This window comes from Sylvia atricapilla, chromosome 1 (genome assembly GCF_009819655.1).
Source record: "Sylvia atricapilla isolate bSylAtr1 chromosome 1, bSylAtr1.pri, whole genome shotgun sequence".
Classification (NCBI taxonomy): domain Eukaryota; kingdom Metazoa; phylum Chordata; class Aves; order Passeriformes; family Sylviidae; genus Sylvia; species Sylvia atricapilla.
The window spans coordinates 34,910,664-34,930,961 of record NC_089140.1 but is presented as its reverse complement, the minus strand read 5'-3'; the positions used below and the strand labels follow the sequence as shown (position 1 = coordinate 34,930,961).

Sequence of the window (20,298 nt, the reverse complement as noted above, 5' to 3'; positions counted from 1 at the left end):
GTTGCAGTAGTGCCCAGGGTAGGTCACAGTAGTGGGATTGAAAGTGCAAGAGCAGGGAACCAGGATGGCTTTTCCATCAGCAACTGCAACAGCTTTTACCTGACCAGACCATTCATGAAACTACAGCTTGTGTTTACTTCCAACATTTCAATTCTTCAAATATATTTTCCAAATTACACTTGCTGAGGTTGGATTAGAAAGGAGTATGATTTTCTCCCTGTCTGTGGCACAAAGACTGCTGACTCAGTAATGGCAGCATTTGCAGGAAAATGCGATAGCAATAAATGTTTCAGAACTACATATTTTACCGACAGATTACTGCAAATTTTTTCACTCCTAGATGTGAAGATTAATTGCTTACAGCAGGTTACACTTCTCCTACATTCACCATTAACTTGAACTACTGGTAATTAATTACAGGCTGCACCAGTACCAGGACCTTATCGGCCCTACATCCCCTAGTATGTGTTCATTTGCCCCAAGTACAGCATTCCCTAAGCAGAATAAACATAAAGCAGGGAATCTCAACTTGCCCAAGCGGAAATCACAACTCTAAACAGACAACAGGAGATCATCAAATTTTCTTTGCACAAAAAGCTCTATCCAAAATCCTTGTTGAACCTGGATCCTCTTAAAAGGACAATTTGCCTACACTCCTAAGAAAGAATGTGCAGCATGCTGTTCTCCCACAACACTTCATTCCTAAAAATCATTGCGGTTGCTTTCAGGTTAAAGATATGTTAAACTATTCCAGCTAAAATTTAGAATTTGTGCCTACAAATCAAGCACCTCTTCAAAATGAGACAGAAATAACTTTTGGATGAAACACCAGCATTAAGTATCTTGGAGCATAAATGTTTTCTTAGGCCCGACATAAAAACTGTTGGATTAAAAAAAGCATGAACAACAGCTTAATCCAGCCCAATTATCACATCCCCTTCTGGAATGGGCATGGCTCCACTAATTACAACCTCAAAGAATTATCATTATGAGAATAGACAAGTACCCCGGGCAGTACCAAGACATCTCATCCGAGTGCTGGCTGCTCCTGCCAGCCTGTTGGTGGCCCCCCTCTGCCCACCCACCCCACGGAGGAGGTGGCACTGGAGTGACAGAGGCATTGAATAATCCCCGCTGGCACCGTGGGAGGCGGCAGAACGAACAGACTCCCGGGACGGTGTTAACAAACCCACCGAGGAGATGAATGCCTTCAGCTGCACTTTCACACTCCGGAATTAGTTTCAGTATGAAACAAAATCTCACTTGTAAAGAGTCTAATTTCTTAGAAGAGTACTGGTGCTTAACCTTAGAGCACTGAATTCTCATCCTCCTCTTGAGAAATAATGGAAGTTTCTGTCCTGCATGTATGGCTTCCCCCCATCATTTCTGGATCATTCAAAACACTGTAGGCAGCACTTTCAGATAAACCAGCTCATTAATCTTATTTTTAATATTTTACACCTGTTCAGATGGCCAGAGGAAAAAAACATGAATGATTTTTCACGCATTCAGCAAAGAATTTACTTTGCAGGAAAACGTCATACTGAATATTCATTAACTTATTTCTAGGGGCCTGAAATTTACTGGAGTTACTCAAGTGGGTGAAGGTTGTGATTTGTGGGCAAACAGTGGCCTTCATCTAAAATGCTGTACAAGACATTCTAGCCTCAAGCAAAACATCTGATAGAACTCTCACTGAACTACCACTTCCCCATAATATTCTTCTATTTTCGAGGATTTCTAAAGTTTATATGAAAACGAGCAAAAAATTCCCTTTATCCTGTTTTATCTCCATATTTTAGTACTGACAAATGCTCGATAATTCACCAGTTTATTCCAAAGCCCAGTCCATACTTTTATCTGAGGCTACTGTGAGTAACAAAATGGAAGATGACCCCCGAGTCTCTGCTACCAAACCTCTCACATCTTTCTCCAGGAGAATTTGAATCAAAAGCAGCCATGATAGGCTTCACCATACAGACTTCTGTGAGCTTTTTACTTAGTTTCTAATATTTGAGATGATGTAGGTTTATTTTTTTCACATGGATTTTCATGAGAAGATGGAAAACTACTCGTACTGGTAGAGAAGCCCACTGAGTGTCCAAATCATCAATATGAAGGCTTCAGTTGCTACATCAAGTCTTCAGCCTGAGCAGATCCCCTCGTCTATTTAGTCCCACTCCTCTTATAGCTATGATTGCTCCTACTCCTCCTGGCAAGAAAAATATGTTAGAAACAGCTGCTATTCCTCCTTCTGGTTTTCCCCTCAGTGGGAGGAAGGCAGAGAGGGTTGCCAACAGTGTAGTTGCTTAGCTGAAGCCAGCTATTTTTACATGACAGCACAGCCACAGAGCTCAGCCTTGCAGGCTGCTCCTGCCTGCACGCACAGGAATCTAGATGAGCACAAGGACCTGCCTTTCACACTGTGAACCACCTCAGCCACAAATAATCCTCTAAACACTTAAATGTCATTCAGCAGCAACACAAAAGAAGACCTAATATAATTGTTAATGAGGTCCAGAGGTGTGTTTTCACTTTTGCTAGCGCATTACATCAACTCAAAACACTTTCAAGCACAGGTACCTGGAACTAAGAATGCAGTACTCCTCTCACTTTAAGCCAATGTAATAATTTTTGAGCTGTTATCACACAAGAGTCTTGTGCTGCGTTTCCACTCATATGAGGTGGATCAGGTAGCAGATGTGGTAGGAAATTCACTTCTCTTTCTTCTGGCTGAGTCAGTTTTAATCTGGAGCTGTTTGCTAGTGTCACCTATTGTGTAGCTGCACAAAACCATATACCAGTAAAAGGGTGGTGGTGAAGAAGAGAGGCCAGGGGTCCTTTCAGCAATGGTTTGCCTTCTATTGGTCTTAAAGGGTTTTTACAATGCCTGCCTAAAGCTGCCCAGCCTGAAGAATGGCATCCAACCACAAGCACAACAGAAAACATAATCCTTTATAGAATATGTGGTACTAGAGCGAACCCCTGGGGAGCCTTTGAGAGCACTTTGAGAATAACAAGACTTGCTCCTCAACTACAGAAACTGTAAGTAAAATGAAACACAATTTTGAAACTGTATTTTTCTTCGTACAATTCAAATTCTTCTGATTTCCTAGAGAATGTAGCATGGTTTTCAATCGCCATGACTGCTTTGTTACACTACATGCATGTAATAATATTTACAGTCATCCCAGTAATGATCCAGTTCCAGAACACCCTCTGGACCATTCCCTTATATACACAGAAACACCTACATCAAAAAATTTGTCACACTGCACTATATCTACTTCCTATTGTGCCACAAATGAAGTAAAAATTCCCTTTCTCATGCCTGTTACAGCATTTAAAATCACCTAGTGTCCAGTCACAGGAATCAACTGGAGGAGCATTGGATGTCTCAATGGCATCTACTCCTCTCGGATATTACACCACCATCCAATTGAACCAAAAACTACTATCAACAGCAGATTAATTTTGAAATAAAATGTGAAAGGAAGACTTCTTGTGTCATTCTCCAAATGCCTTCCCTGTACCAGTATGCCTTCCCTAAAAAATGTCATTGTCAATGGAATTAATTTGTTATAGAGGATGAATAGGTTTACATGTCAGATCAGTTACTTAAGCAATTATTATTACTGAGAAATCCAAACCAGTAAATGATCAGCCAATACATATATATTAACCCAAAAGACAATTCTGCTAGAAATGCTCTAGAGACACGAGGATACACATAAAAAAAGCTGATCTCTTTCATACTTGCCATGACTACATGACAGCAAATTCATTCCTTGCTTTACAAATAAAAACTGGCTCTAGTTCCCAACTAGCTGGCCAGCACTGAACACTAAAATCAACAGTCACGCTGCACAAGTACGCTTAACAAATGTCAGTAAGTCAATTCAGCACAAGGACCAGACTCAAAAACAAAGTTTTGTTTGACAGCTCTTGCTGCTATACCACCTGGGAAATGAAAATACCCACATGTCACTGCTTACAAGGCTGCTTCTCATATGTAAAATAATTTCTAATTTTACATCTTCAGATGGCTGCTAACTGCACAAAATTCTCAGTTTATCATCATGTAAGTCCTAGTCCATACAATGCTCAGGGATATGAGTGCATAAGAGAAGGAGATTGAGCAAAGCCCACTTCAAATGAGAAGAGCGAGAAGAAATGGAGGCAAATAGACAACATCCCAATTTCAGATCCATGAGAAGGAAAGAAAACACACAATATCCCAATTCGAGACCCATCCACCAAAGGCTTGTCAGAGAGGAAGAGCTTTGAACCACATACAGAAAGACAACAAACTTGAGCTGTGGTGAAGGGTCAGTGGGAACCAGATTCATAACCCTACTGTGGAAAATGCTTGAGGATATACATGGACAAATATAACCTGTGACCAATTTTAGATGCAGCTCCTAAGGTAAATGGTATATACCCATATATTTACAGGGTGAAAACATTTGCATTTGGTACTTCTTAGAAAGTTTTCATCATAAGCTCCAGTCAAATATTAGTTGGGAGCCAAAGTCACATTAACAGGATGTAAACTTTGAAGTGGAAAAGCAATAGTTATTAAAGTATAGGAAATTAGAAACAGTTCTTCAGACAAAACCTTTTCTTCTCAGGTTTGATAGAAAGACTGGAATTAATTATGAAAATTTTAAACTGAATACTTACCTTTTCAACTGGAGTATTTTCCTCACTTGTTACACTTGCTTTTCTTGATTCATTTTTTGTTCTGCTCAGCCTCCGGGACACTTTTTCTCTAAGCAAAGTAGCATATCCAATGTGCTCATATATGGGGTTTGTTGTCATTTTGGAAATATACTCAGAAGCTTTTGTTTCTATATACAGTGTTATCAAGCCATCTGTAACCAGATCATGGATTGATTCAAATCTTTTCTCCCCAACGAAGTGCTTCCCATCATAGAACAACCTGTAGTTTAAGGTCTGATTACCAAATCTGCAAACAACAGAAAAAAAAAAAAAAAGAAGGAGAGAAGAGAGAGAGAATTCAGACTGTGTTGAAGGCTCTTCCATCCTGAAGCACTCTCGAGGTGTAGAAAGCGGATGCTTAACCATATATGGGCATATTTACAGTCAAAAAAGAGATGGACATTTATCAAGTCATCAGAATCCTAAGGGTCAGAATCACACTCTGTCAGGAAGCCAGGGAGACCAAGCTCCTAATTCAGGGCCCAGTTAAATATCCAAAACTAAGTGGGAAAACTCTAGCCCCATTTACAGCAGCTGTAATCTATTGGGATTTTTAAAGTGTTTCAATAATCCAAGTGCTGTAGTAGCACATTCAGTTTTTGACACTGAGGTTGGAATCCCAACACTGATTAAAGCATTCAAAGGACTGTGTTAAATGGTCCTTATATTGCATCAAAACTGCATGTCTTTGCAAATTTTGTTGGGACTTCAAATCACATGGTTTAAGCCTCTTGTTTTTCGCCCATATTTTTCATGTAAAATCCCAATTTATAATTAAATTCAGATTCGATTCTACAAGTAATTATGCAGATGGATTTGGAAAACATATTGTTTCATCAAAACAATAGGCATTTTGCCATAATTCTTATCCTTCATTATTTTTTAATTCTTCATTTTGAAATCTCCTCTAAAACCCTAAAAATTTGTGTTTGCTCTTTTTCAGCTGACACAAATTGGTTTTAATTTACACCACTTTTTAGTTGGCATGACTCACCAGCTTTTCCAGCTTTACCATCTGCACATCAATACAAATTCTAAACATGACTTCAGCACTGTATCACAGCTACTTGGGGTAACTCTTCAAACGATTTTTTTTCTTCATGTCTTACCAGCAGAAGGGTAAAAATGCAGACTTTTAGTTTCTGTATATCTCACAGGAGTAATAATGCTATGAAAATTGCAAAATATTGCCAAGGAGTTTGTTTCATCAAAACCCAACTGAATATCTTGTCCTCTTGCTGCTAGTGCACAGTGTCCTTAAGACCTGAGAGGGCAGGCTTTGAATGGCACAGCTAAACCAGGAAAGGCACCTGTGAGGGACAGTGAGTTTGGAGCTCGGATTCCCACTGCATTTTTCATTCAGTTGAATAGCAGACTCTTCTTTGAGCAGCAGCATCCCATGTTTCACAACGTATTCCTACAAAAAACTTAAGTTCCTACTGGGGAAGAAAACTGCCTGTTTTCAGCTTCTGGATGCCATGATTTTCCAGTTTTATTCAGGCCTATTATCACAGATAGATGTTGATGTTTGCACACAACATGGAGCTCAGAGGACAACTTGGCTGTGCCCTCTACTGGGACGTGTTCCTGTTCTGTATTCACTCTCATCTTTTATAGTCTTGAAGGAGAAGATCCATCTTTACAAAACTTAATTCCAGGTTAAAAAAAAAAAAATCTGAAAATGGGCACTGCTTTTGAAAAAGGACGTCCTAGCCAGGTGCTGAAGGGGAGACTGGGTTGCTGCAGTACTGGGAGAGTCAACTTGCTGACAAGCTGACAAGAGGGTGTAAAAGCACTCTGGTATCACACGGTGTATGAAGTAATGGTGGAGGCAGACTTCACTCAAAAGAGATCCATACAATCCCCTCCATTAAGCACATTTACATTGGAACTGAAAGCCTCTATTAAACCAGCACTCACCTGAGAGCAAGAGTGTAGCAGCCAGGCTGCCGCTGGCTTTCTCTAAGAATATACGCTCCTTCTACACCAGCAAGAATTTCATCTGCCTGCTCCCGAGAAATGATCCCGTGAAACCTGAGGGGAGAGATTTCAGTGACTTACAGAATAACCCAACCAGAAAAACATCCTTATCCACCCCAGAAAACATTTGAAAACTCCTTGAGCATTCTTGAGCACCTTGGTCTAAGCCATCAGGGTAGCACCCAAGGAGCAGGATGGTCACCTGGACTGGACACGTTCAGCGCAGACAAAAAAATTTCAGTGGAAATGCACTTTCAGCCAGAATAAACTCAGTTGTACCCAAAGATTATTTTCTCTAAGTGCCCTGTCTTTTTGCAACTTTTCTCTTTTACCAGTCTATGCCCCTCCTCCTTGTTTCCTTTCTAGTGGCCTTATGACAGAATTGAAAAGTAGGCAAAAATGCATTTAAAAAAAATTGAATTATTGTATTTAAATATTGTTTGTCAAAGATATATATTTATATACATATTTATATATAATTAAAATAATTCTTATTAACAATTTGCTTTATTTTAATATTATATTGCTTTCTCAGATTTGTAAGAAAAACAGAGACAAAAATGGAAACAATTATTCAAAATTCTATTCTGCATATATTAAAGCAGAAGAAGGTACAGAGAAGTCTCAAGAAAAACATTGTTTTCTTCATGTCAAGGAGCTCCTCATTCAGTGCTGGAAAAAAGCATTACTTCTCTGATTCTTTTGTCATTGCTATTTTAAGAAAGAAAGAGGGCCTAGGATGCACAATTAACCTTATGAAAACCAATATTTAGCTGTGATCTCTCCATAGGTACAAATTCAGTCTTGACAGCAGTTTGAGTCTTAACTCCTACGCACATTTTGTTAGCTGATAAGTCTCTGAGGGTCTCTTCAGAGGTTTAGAAAGTTTCTATTTTTGCTGCTGTCTAAAAAAAGGCACTAAAATCTACTGGCCTTCAGCACTTTCTCTTTTCTGACAATACATATGAAGTGGCACATTCCTAACACTGCCTCTGGCTTCGTAGTGAAAGAGAAGAAAAACACGTTGGATGTAAATGCAATTGTTCCATTCTCTTCATGTTGTCTTTTCACTACTAATACATGTTGAAAATATTAGGTTTAGATGACCTTTCCAGTGTGACTTTGTGTTAAAGGTAATGTGAATTGATTCATCTTTTCTCTCTGTACAGGTAGGGGAAAAGCATCCTTTAAATGACATAACTGAAACATGATTTTGACCAGTAAACTCAGGGCAATTCATAATTTTAGTCAAAAATAATAAGCATAAGCTATTCCCCACAAAATACAGCAGACATAAGGTTAGATACTAGGACAAAATATCTGTGATCAATTTAAGAAATCATTTGGATGTTGTACTTGGGGCATCTGTGAAATTTCCTTAACCATGGGCGGTAAGCACTGGGTAATCTGGGCTTTCTTATCGATATTTTTAGTACATTTTTATAAGAGCATGAAAAGACCTTGTATGTGGGACAAGATCCCCTGAACTAATGCCTGCTTCTGACAGCAGCCAACAAGATATGCTTACAGAAAGAGTTCAGGAAGCAGTGACATATTTCTTTCACTTCTCATCCCTGTCTATCCATCACTGCTTTAGACACAATCGTGTCTGATCACTTGTGACCTTACCCTTCATGTATTTGAGAATCTCACTTGTAAACCCTTTTAGATCTTGGTGCTTTAGATCTGCAGCTGCCTCTGGCAATGAACTTGAAAAAGGCACTGTGCACATCCCCTTCTTGGGCACCACTGAGGTGGCCTGTTCTCCTGTGGCAGGAGCTGCATCACTCTGCTCCACCATTGCTGCCCCTCTCAGTACCTGTCTCTTCTCCAATAACCTTGGAGAAAAGGATGGAGGAGGAAAGGGTAGAGAGGACCAGAAATATGTGCACGACTTAAAATGCAGCCACATCACAAGTTTATATAGTAATGTAATGATGGCTTTTTCAGTTTCTTTCCCTAGAAATTCTTGTTTCTCTTTCCAAGTACCACTGAGTACTGAGTCACCCGCCTTTAAAGGACTACCTCAATACTTCTGAAATCTCCTTTCTGAATGATAATAACGAAGGTGATCTTGCCTGGACGGGTTCACCAAGGTGAGGTCCTACAGTTCCTGTCAGCCCTGCTGCTCCACAAACCCAGGCATGTTCCTGGATGATAGACTGCAGCAATGGTTTTACAAGTCCTGCTGTGCGAAGTGTGACGTGTTACTTAACTAGCTGCTGTCTTCAGCTCTGTTGTACTCTAGTGGCTGCATCTGAATTCCCCCTTGGCAAAGGTAATATTTAAAAAAATGAAACTTCAGTAATTAGGGGCAAAGCTAGTGGCGCTTGAGGTTTCTGATGGTAGAAAAAGAATCATTAAACACATTAAATGGCGTGTCTGGGATGGAAAAAAATACAACATGGGATCTAAGTAATTCAGCTAGTGATAAGGGCGGGAGTCTCAACATATTACTCAGCAAGCATCTCAACATACTACTCTAGCACAAAGGCCAAATGCCAAGGCTGTGCCTTTCAACTTCACCTGCCCAGATCTCCATGCTAATGCACAACACAGTCCCTGCCTGGTTATTTACTGGCAAAAAGACTGCTGAGCACAAAGGAATTACACTCTAGTGGTTTGCTATTTTCCTCCAAAGAAAAATACACCTCTTATTTGGGTATTTTGGACCCCATAACTTTAGCAGAGAGAACAGCAGGTGCACAAGCAGCAGCATACACATAATTCCACAGCTCAGTAGGGCAGTGAAAGGAACATACACAAAAAGGCAGTGAGAGAGACAAACTGCTTCTCTCTTTCCCAGGACAGTGCAGAACTCCAGCAGGTTTAAACAACAAATAAAATAAAAGGCAGGAATACCTCAAACAATATTTTTTTCCCAAAATTCTCCTGTGAGAAGTAAAAATAGCATGCAGGCTCACACAACAGCATAATCCAAGGATTGTGACCAGCAGCAATGGACTGTAACACAGCTATATTATTAGGCTTTCATTTTATTTGTCTCCCAGTTGAAGAGAAAGGTGAAGTAAAATATTTTATTAGACCTCCATTGTTCCTTTTTTAAATAGGTCTAGAGTAACAACTTTTGGAAATACCCAAAAGACAATTAAAAGAGAAAAACACTTACTCTCTTCCATAATACTTTGGTCTGTTCTCCACCTAAGTTTTGAAAGAAAGAAAAAAAGTATTAAAAACATAATTTTAAATAAACTACATAAAAATAAATTCCTCTTGATTAACAAGGGGGACTAATGCATTCCTCTAAGCTACAATATTCTGCAGACTCAAAACTGGAACATAACCACACAGAAGAACAGAAAAATGTAAACAGAAGAGCTGGTTTTATTGAGTTATTTCTGGGAGGGAAAACATGCATCAGCAGTCAAAAAATAGAACTATACATAACTGTATGAAATCTGACCAAACAGATAAAGAATATTTTACTGCAGTTTTGCCAAACCAGTATTTATAACATAAAGTAAGACTATTTTTGTTATATACCCTTTGTATACATTCACATACCCTTTATTTACATTACACATGCATTACGTGTATATACTTAAGGAAACTTATATATCATTTATATAAATTTTTTTTGCCTTTATGTGGCGACTGACTGAAAACAAAATGTTTAATATCCTTGGGAAAAAAACCCAGGGGTTTATCTATTTAGACCCAGTCCTAAAGTCCGCGAAGTCTCAAACTTTTGTGGGCCTGACCCAAGGTACACTGGAAGTGGCCGGGAAGACTCCCAGGTATTTCAGAGACCTTTGGCCCAAACAGGGATGCCGGGACATCCCCCACGAGCTCCAGGCACGCGTGTCCCGGCGGCATTCCCCGTGTCCGTGTCCCCTCCCGGCGGGTCCCGCGGCGCGGCCGGCAGGGGGCGCTGCCCGCCCAGCCTTGGCGCTGGGCCGCTCCCGCGGGCGCCGCAATTAACGCGGGGAGCGCTCATTAACGCCCAGGGATCATCAATGCCCGGCGATCATTAACGCCCAGGCATCGTTCATTAACGCCAAGGCGTCATTAACGCCCCGAGCTCCGCTCAGGCGCATCCGCGTGTCTGCAGAAAGCCGCTCCCTCTCCAGCTACAGAGCGCACCAATAGTGGCATCTCGCCGGGCTGCGGCTTCCTTCAGGCAGTGCTTTCATACAGTCAGCGTGTCAGAACTTCATCTGAGATGCACATAAAGTCTCCAAGTCATTGAAGAAGATTATCTGAGCTCTGTATATCTCAATGAAGATGTTTATATGGGTGGAATTACTGCTCCATGTGTGCTAACACATGTATGACAAATTGTGGTTTTGAGACTGTTTCGTTCTTTAGCATAAAACACATTTAGTGATTTTCCCTCAATTTCTGACTGGAAGCAAGTGCTCTTGTTCTTGTTTTCATGAATTCTTATTATTTTGCTCATGAAAACTTTAAACTGGCAAAGGTTTTCTTTTTACTTTTTTTCTGAATAGCAAATGCATAACTGTCACATTTTTGATTCAATAGTCTACACGCCCAGCACTGAAGAGAAGCAGCTGACTTTCTACCCTGCAGTCACCAGGGCTACAACACAGCACAAGATGAACAAAAGTCTGTACAAGATAATGAGAATCTTCAATGGAAGACCTATGGGAGTTCAATCAAGTCCTTACTGTGCTTCTTTCCCAGCTCGGCATTTCTTTTCTAGCACGGCACTAACAATAGCAGTATCATACCCTTGGAACTCCTGCCCAGGAATAATACCTTGATACAAACATTTCTGAGGGGCAGGAATAAGAGAGAAAAGAAAACACAGAAGTGAAGAGAGAACAAAATCAAAGGAATTGCCAAATGCAGGTGCTGTGCTTCTATGTGCAGATATGGGATCTTAGAGAAGAAAGTGCATGAATTCAATTTAACTTTCTATTTTTAAGTAAAAAAAATAATATCAAGAGAAGATGTATTAAGTCTGAAAGGAGGCTGTTCATATGTTCATTGTCAATAGCACTATTCGACTATTATCTTGGAACTGCGCAGACTTCTTGTTATCCTTATAGACCTTAATAACCCTTGAAGGCATAGACTTAGCTGGCAACTCAATTAAAAATTGGGTATTAGAAGCTGGGTTACATAAGACCACCACATGCAATCTTCTCTTTCATGGAAACAAAGGCTACTCAGTACACTGAAAATTGCCAAATAAAACACTTAGACAAAAGAAGTAAAGCATTACTTTCATTTAGTAGTCAGAATCTGCTTCTGTTTAAAAACACTGGTTTACCTTGATTCGATTTATATACAGAATAAACCCCAACACTTCCAATCTACCTCAGAAAAATGAAAGAGTTACTCAGACCCACCTTCAAAATTAGCTTTAAGTACAGGTTCCCCCATGTGTATGTATATATTTATATATATGTATATATATATATGTATGAGGCAATATATCTAGAGCATAAACACAATCTGGAAATAACTCCTTTAACAAAGAGAGGCACATTTTTTCATCCTTCTCACACTATTCATGCAAAAATAGAAATTCTGTGAAATTTTTATTATTTGACTAGCAACTGACCGAACCACACTGGATAATGTGATTTCCACTTTCCCTGCTGTTCATTAGTTAAAAGATTTGCTCTACTGAGAATTCACACAAAGCCTCTCTACTTCTCTCTTCTTCCTCCTATTCCACAGAACAGAAACCTTCACTCCAACATCTTTTAGCATTCATGTGTCTAAAATCACCACAACTTCAGTATTGGCTTTAGACAGGAAAGATACTGTAGTATTGCCTGAAATGAAGCTCCTGATCTGTCAGACCATCCAGGTGCCTCAGAATCTAAAAAATCCCCTCTTGTGCTTACTGCAACCTTTACCCTGAAATAATAATTTCTGTCCTAACCAAATTTACCACTAGGAACAAACACAAGGAAACAAAGTTAAAGCAAGATAAAAGATCAAAAATAACATCAGGGTCTCTACATCAAAACCAGAGTGTTGGACTGAACTTGGAAATAAACCAAAAGCCTGCACAATTGATGAAGCAGAGGCTTAAAAATATCAAAGGAGCCAGTAGGTCTGTTTTGTGCCGACTGCAGACTCTGTAAAAACTTCAAGGGAAATTCTATATATTCCAGAAGGCAAAGGTGACTGAAATTCAGCTGGGATTAGCTTTCCCTCTGCTGTTATAAATGGGCTTGCACACACAAAGTCAAGCAGATCCACCTAAAAGAACTCTCAGCAGCGGAAAGAGCAGAAAATCCACAGGTAGGGAAGTGACTATTTCCTGGTGGTAGGAGCCCAGAACAATCAGCCGTATTCTGAGGACACATTAGGTATTTTTGCATAGATAATGCCCACAAAGAACACTTTCAGTATAGTCCTCACAATTTCCTTGCTGAAAAAGGAGCCATCTTTCCTAAGCAACCATTGGCTCTAATGCAAAACTCCCATGACATGGAGCAAGGGGAGAAATCAGAGGGTTTGAATCATTTACGGGTTCCTATGCTAACAGACAAAAACAAAGTACAAAAATGAGGAAAATTACGTAAGGCAAATTACAGCTCTTCACTAGTGAAAATATATTTTGCCTTGAAGAGCATCACAGCTTGCTTTTACTTCCCCCATACAGAAGACAAATTAAATGGTTTCTCCTTCTCCACTAAAGTATGTGGCAGCTTTCAATTCAAATGTGAGATGATAATTTTTTGGCTTAGAAAAAGGCATTATTGCCAATTTCAAACCGAAAATGTTCTTCCAGAGCAGGCATTTCTGGCTGTTGTTCCAGAAACCATGGGGAATATGCTGAAAACCATTAATGAAATTCATAGTTGTATAAATTGTGAAATACCAGTGAATGCCAAAATTGTTTAAAACTCATGTCACATTGATCAGGAAATGAGATGTATGGTAAAACAACCTAAATCACTACTAATCCAGTAATCTTACAAAGCCAGCAACATTCAATGACATCTAATCTTGATGCATGCTCAAAGAGAAATGAAACCCTGCACAGCTCTCCTGGCACTCTACAAAGGCCTTTGTAAGCTCATGTTTGAGAGACTCTGCATACTCCAGCCTTGACACCCAGCCTGCCAAACCTGATTGCCTCTCCCCACCCACAAAAACCCCTTGCTTGTTCACAGTCTAATATTTTACAATGTTACAGCACATCCTTCAAGCTTGTACTTGGACTTGATGTCAACACTGAGAAGAAAATAAGCCTTCTTAAAATGAACTACCTATCTGAGCTAATTCAATACATAATGTTTACATAATTTTGAAGTTTACTGAATTTCAATGCACTGGGATCTGTGGCTCTCTTCTGGCCAGGATGGTTTAGCCCTAGCATGACATACTCTCACTAATGTACAGATTATTGTATTAACATCCCACACCACTCTGCAAGATAACTCATCACAAAACTACTGGGAATCATGCAGGCAGGAGGTGAGCATCCCCTAATGTGACAGATTTTCATTGCAAGCATTGACATCCGAGCCACACTGCACTCAAGATTTCAAGATACCCTGAAAAATTCTTTCTGTGTAAGTACTACTACAGAAATAAAATAACCCTAATTTCAGAAAAATTTAATTTCTCTTCAGCTTCATTGCACAAGACATATTTCCTTATCCAGCGGCCAGAGCTGAAATCTAGAAATGCTGGAATGAAAGTTTAGAAATCCCCCTAGGACAGCAATTCTCTAAGTCATAAGGGCCAGCACAGTATAACATTGTGGACCCATTTCAGCCACTACCTTAATACATCCATGATGAGAATATAGAAGGGGAAGGGAAACAATAAGGTGGGTAGCTGCACCTGGTTCTCTGTTCTTCAAAATACAGAAAGAAAAGAGAAACAAGATCCACGAGTTAATAACGTTGGTGTGTTTACTCAGCGCAGGCAGTGAGGCATTTTCCCAAAGGAAGTTTAATCTGATATATTTTCTGTTTGGAACAATCCTAATTATTTTTCAGTAACTCTGGTTGACTGGATATAAATATGTTTTTCAGCTCGGTTTGACATAAAGAGAAATAGAAGGGTTGGAAGAGAAGCTTTCAAGACAAGCACAGTAAAAAAACAGACTGTAAAGAAAAGGAGTTTATTGTCTGTATTGTTCAGCTTTTGGCAGATTTATCATAAGCCCACTGCAAACTTTATACCTACAATCAACAACCAAAACAGATTAAGGGAAATTGCAAGCCCCCATTAATGGGATGAAGGAAAGCTATGCTGTATTTCTTTACTCCTATAAAACCTTTTTTTGCCTCTGCATTTTTAAAAGGAAAAATTCTACATAAATCAATTAACATGTCTAAAATTCTCTCCAAATAGGACAAATTATTTCACACCAGTGATTCTTAAGCAATTTGAGAGAACATTCTTTTGGAAGGGAAATATTTATCTTTTTTCTTTTACCCTTTAACCATTTTTTTCTTTATTGCCTTAATCAGGCTCTCTGGCACCAGGTTTCAAAGAGAAACAACTCTTGGTTTTGCAAAATGTTTCCCACCACAAAGCCTGTTGCTAATTTTGTCAGTAGGAATAGCAGCAACACAACATCTCTAGTCCCCAGCCAAGGACAGGCCAGTTATGGAGCTTGCAGTGCACCTACATAATGAAAAGATGGTTTTCTCCCTTAAGATTTTCAGTCAATGCCACGTGTAACTTCCTGAGTCTGCTGCTGTACTTTGATTGTGTGCTGAGGGAGGAGCGAAGGTATTCCTCAGAGAGAAACAAGCCCAAGTCCCTAGAACATATTCCACCTGCACTGCCCATGTGGCAGAAGCTGTCCAGAGAGAAAGGTGACACAAATGGTTTGAGAGTGTTCACCTCCTTTTATCAGTCAGTCCCAGAGCCACGGAGACACTAGCATTGTGGCCACGTGAGGGATGTACATTTAGCCACGAGACAGCAAGGGATTACAGTGCCTCCAAGAAAGTAGCTGGGAGCAAGATGTCAAATCCATTCAAAATACCAGAGGGCCAATGACTAGACAGATCTCTGCAGAAAAGGATCCTGCCATTGTTACAAATCAATAAATGAACTTGAATCAGATGCTGTCTGTAGCAAAAACTGCCAAACCCAGAATGTCACTGAGGTACAAACCCAAGAATGCAGCTGACGACACCTTAGAATAATCCTCTCCTTGTGATGTCCACTCAGAAAGATGGAATACTGACTGTGGGTTTGGCACCATGTCTCAAGAAGGACTGGAGCAAATAAATAGAGTGAGCAGGGATTTAGCAGCCGTGAAGAAAGATTAGCCTAAAGAACAGAAGCTAGAGAGGGGCTGTAGCAGCTAGGTACAAAGAAAGCTGCTTTCCAGAAGAAACAGATTTGTTGTCTGTGCGTTGACTAGATGTGACAAGAAGAAATAGGCTTAAACTGCTTAAAAAAGAAGATTAAACTTAAAAAAATATTAAAAATAATTGAACACTAGCTAAATAAGCAGAGGCAGTCAAGACTTCCTCATGAAGCCTTTTTCAAGGCTTTAAGAAATGGATATGCAAACACATCTTCTTGACACAGGGATGAAAACATCTTGAGTTTCTTCTGGCCCCAATATAGCCCAGTCCAGCCTATTCCTCATCTCTGCCTGGGCTGTTCTAAGGAAATAGGGGTAAGCAAGGAGCAGACTTGAACAGGCTGTAAAAATCACATACAAAAGAACAGTAGTACTCAGCCCACCTTTATGATGGCTCTCAGGAGAGAAGGCAGCACCGAGAAGGCAAGGCACCGAGAGAACTTTTCTGGAGGAGAAAGCCAAGCCTTCAAGTGATAAACTTGTCACCACTTAACTAAATAACAGAAGCCAGATTAAATCCATCATCATTATAATGAACTGCCAAACTGTGTTTAGTATCTTCCAACAAAATAATTCTGAGGAAAAATTTACAGTGCCTGGGAGAAGGTAGGAGTGTTCTTCACCACTAGAAAGAATGCAAACTAATATAAGACAAAAGTGAAGAGCACAAAGAATGCTTTTATTAACTGCTGTTCAAAGCTGCACATCACTGCTCTGATGGCATGCTGCAGCCTATGGAGAAGGTAAAGTGCATAATGACTCTTTTGCAGAAGGATAGCACATAGCAAAGAAACACAGGGAGACTGTTACTGTGGCACTTACTGCAGGTTGATTTACACACAGTCAATGTTATTTCTACCATTTTTAAAGACAAATTATGTTCAAATAATTTAATTCACTTGTTTACTTAGTTGCTTGTACCAAACTTTCAAAAAAACTGCTTTAAGCCATCCTTTCTTGAGGATATTTTTAACTCAGGTTTGTTTCCCTTCTGTGACCTTAAACAAGCTGACCAGCAGCCAATAATCAATATACCAGACAAAACACTATAGACTCCAGAAGGTAACAAAAATCTCTCCCAACATGGACATCTCTATTGCTACTAAACCATAACATATTTCTGTATATACTCAGCTCTAACAGAAAAGATCAAGATGGAATAGGAAAAGAAAATCCAAATATTTTCTCATGCTGTAAAGAAAATAATGGTCTTTTGAACATGAGCTAAAATAAAATGAAATAAATCTTAATCAAGAAGGCTGCTGCTAAACAGTCAGGGGAGACAGGGTCAGGTTCAAACAATTTCAACAGCAAAAGCAGGAGTCATCTATTTTGTTATGCAGCTTCCAGTCACTCAGTAAGGGCATCATTACATGTAAAAGGAATATAGATGTTACCATGAATGCAGGATGAAATATTTGAATATAACATTTAAACTATGCTCCTTTTTTTTCAAGAATGATCTGGTGAGTCATTTAAATGGGAAGAAAAATATCCCCAGCAGCAGCAGATAAATGCAGTAAGCCACATCAATGCTCTGGATCCTTCTCTAACAACCAAGAAGCACTAAAACATCCCCATGACACATGCCACAGTTCTAAAAAGATGTGTGTAACTGGCTGATTTGATCATTCTTGTCTTTAGCTATATACATACACATACAGGAAATATAGGAAGGAAGACAGAGAGATGTGCAAAGGTTCTATATTTATTTGTATCAGGAAATACAAATTCATCAGTCGCTCAATACTCAGTTCCAGGTTTTGACTGGGGTAGAATTAATTTTCTTCACAGTGGTTGGTATGAGGCCGAGTTTTGGATTTGTGATGAACACAGAGTTGGTGACAGAGAAATTTTTTTTACTGCTGAGCAGGGTTTACACAGAACCAAGGCCTTTTCTGCCTTCTCTACTGCTATGCTGGTGAGAAGGTGGGGTGCATGGGAAACTAGGAGAAAACACAGCTGGGACAGCTGATCCCAACTGACCAATGGGATATTCCAGACCATGGGACATCATGCGCAGTATATCAAGTGGAGAGAGGAAGGAGGTAGGGAGAAACATTTAGGGTTATGGTGTTTGTCTTCCCAAGTGACTGTTACACCTGATTGGGCACTGCTCTCCTAGGGATGACTGAACACCTGCCTGCCCAAGGGAAGAGGTGAATTAATATCTTGTTTTGCTTTCCTTGTGTGTGCAGCTTCTGCTTTCCTTATTAAACTGTCTTTATCTGAACCCATGAGATTTCTACTTTTTATTATTCTGATTCTCTCCCCAATCCCACTGGTGGGGCAGTGACTGAGTGGCTGCGTGGGGCTTGGCTGCTGCCTGGGGTTAAACCAGGACAGTTCCTCATATTAAAACTTGAAAAACGATACCAGACACAAAGTCAGAAAAGCAGAGACAGCAAGACTCCCTTCTACAGGCACAAGGAATATTGGCCTAAATTGGAACAAGTATTTAAACCTGTATAAGCACACACACACATATATATATACACACAGATATGTAAACCTGTATATGTAAACCTATATAACTTGTATAGTTTTTTCACCTACACGTAGGCTTCTTGATAAACTTTATCTAGGACGAGATATGAAAGAGGCTTTCATTTATTTTGGCTTGAAAACTTCTTATATTCAACACCACGTCTAAATAAAAAGAACCTGCTTAAAAGAGTGATATGCAACAAGGATAAAAGGAAATAAAAATCTAGGAGAATAGCAAAAATCACAGACTCACACATGCATCATGCACTTCCAAGGAGAGATGGAAGGGAGCATGAAACTGCAAAGATTTCAAGCAAACCCAGAGGGATAATTAGCATGTTCATCAGTCCATAAAGACAGCTACCTACTGTTTGTGCTCATCAAACAAGTCAGAGCTTACCATCATGTCTTGCAAAAAGATGGTTTTAACTTTGCCATTTCACAGTGATCAATAAAGGTTCCAACTGGTTCATACTGTATTCCTCTGATGAAGATGAACACTAGTCTAATTTGCAAATCATAACCTAGACCATTTGTAAATCAAAACTGAGGAGATTCAAGTGAAACAGATAAACCTCTTCTAGTTTTGTTTAGCTGTAACTACTTAAATGAAATATTTACTATCATGCCTGCAAAATAATTAGGAAGCTTTCTCCTCTGTTCAGTAGTCAATGGACTGTTAAAATGAGAATGATGTGGCTTCGTCTGAGTGCTCCACCACCTCAGTATTGCAGCAGAGAGACTGCAAGACTCATGGACTCTAGGAGAGATGAGATTTCCTGTCAGTCACTAAAATGCCTTGGAAAAAAGCACCAGCAAATTTCTGTGATATGATGAATAAGAGGGAATTTTGGGCAAGCAATATTCCAGCCTCCCTTCCTTCTTTTCCTTCAGCTGCAAACCACAGGCATACTGTGGGGTAAAATACACTATGGAGATTCTAAAGAAAAATGACATTTTTCTGTAAATGTTTAAACCCACAATTTAAATTTACGTAGAAAAACCTGTAGGTAGCCAGTTTAGAGGGATGCTGGATACAGTATGTTTTGACATTCCACGGGCCCTCGACACCAGTTTAACTGAACACCTTCCCTGGCCTTCAACTATTCTCAGCCACCACCAGTGCAGCCAGGCCTCCCACTCCCTTGCTACGGGTTTCAGCTGAAGAACTTTCCTCCTTTTGTCATTGTCTATTCAAAACTGCTCTTTAGCTTCGTTTGCCCACAGACTAGTACTGTGTCCTCTTTGTTTCTATCATAAAGAGGATTATAAAAACACAATTAAAGCACCAGCAATATTTTAAGAATTTGAAAATATAGGGTCCATTAAGTCTTATATGTACAAACATTTTCATTAACAAAAACAGTTTTCAGCACTATTCTGCTCATTTTCACTTAATTGCTGGCTAATGGGGTCTCTTGGTGTGTCACTGTGTGTGTTCTGAGGTTTCTTTCTAAGGGAAAGATAATATAATATTCTGAATTATCTCAGATAAGCTCTCAGGACTGACAGTAAAAGACACCTCATGGCAGTGTCTGACTTTTTGCAGTAGAGTGATTTGAACAAGTGCCATGAAAATTCCCATTTACTCCCATTATTTACCACCAATTTTATGGCCAATTTCAATGCCCTATTACAGCTCTCTAGTACTTTACCACAGCATAGAAATTGTTCTTAGAAAGATGAGGGCAGAGGCAAAGAGGAAATATTCAGCTTGTAAAGGTCACTAAGTGAGCAGAATAAGGGAATTCATGGAAGACTTATTGCAAGGATTAAATACTTATTATCCAGTCAGATAAACTATTCAAATATCTTACGAAGGC

The 20,298-nt window shown here is 39.5% G+C and overlaps 1 protein-coding gene across 1 annotated transcript in view; it reads right to left on the bottom strand.

Annotated features, from left to right (window-relative positions):
* Positions 1 to 20,298, bottom strand: part of CHN2 (chimerin 2) — a 157,773-nt gene that overhangs the window by 60,270 nt on the left and 77,205 nt on the right. The window contains exons 4-6 of the mRNA XM_066319370.1: positions 9,833 to 9,864; positions 6,643 to 6,756; positions 4,684 to 4,969 (exon numbers count right to left, since the gene is read on the bottom strand). Coding sequence (XP_066175467.1) covers positions 4,684 to 4,969; positions 6,643 to 6,756; positions 9,833 to 9,864 — 432 coding nt within the window. The remainder of the gene's footprint in view (positions 1 to 4,683; positions 4,970 to 6,642; positions 6,757 to 9,832; positions 9,865 to 20,298) is intronic.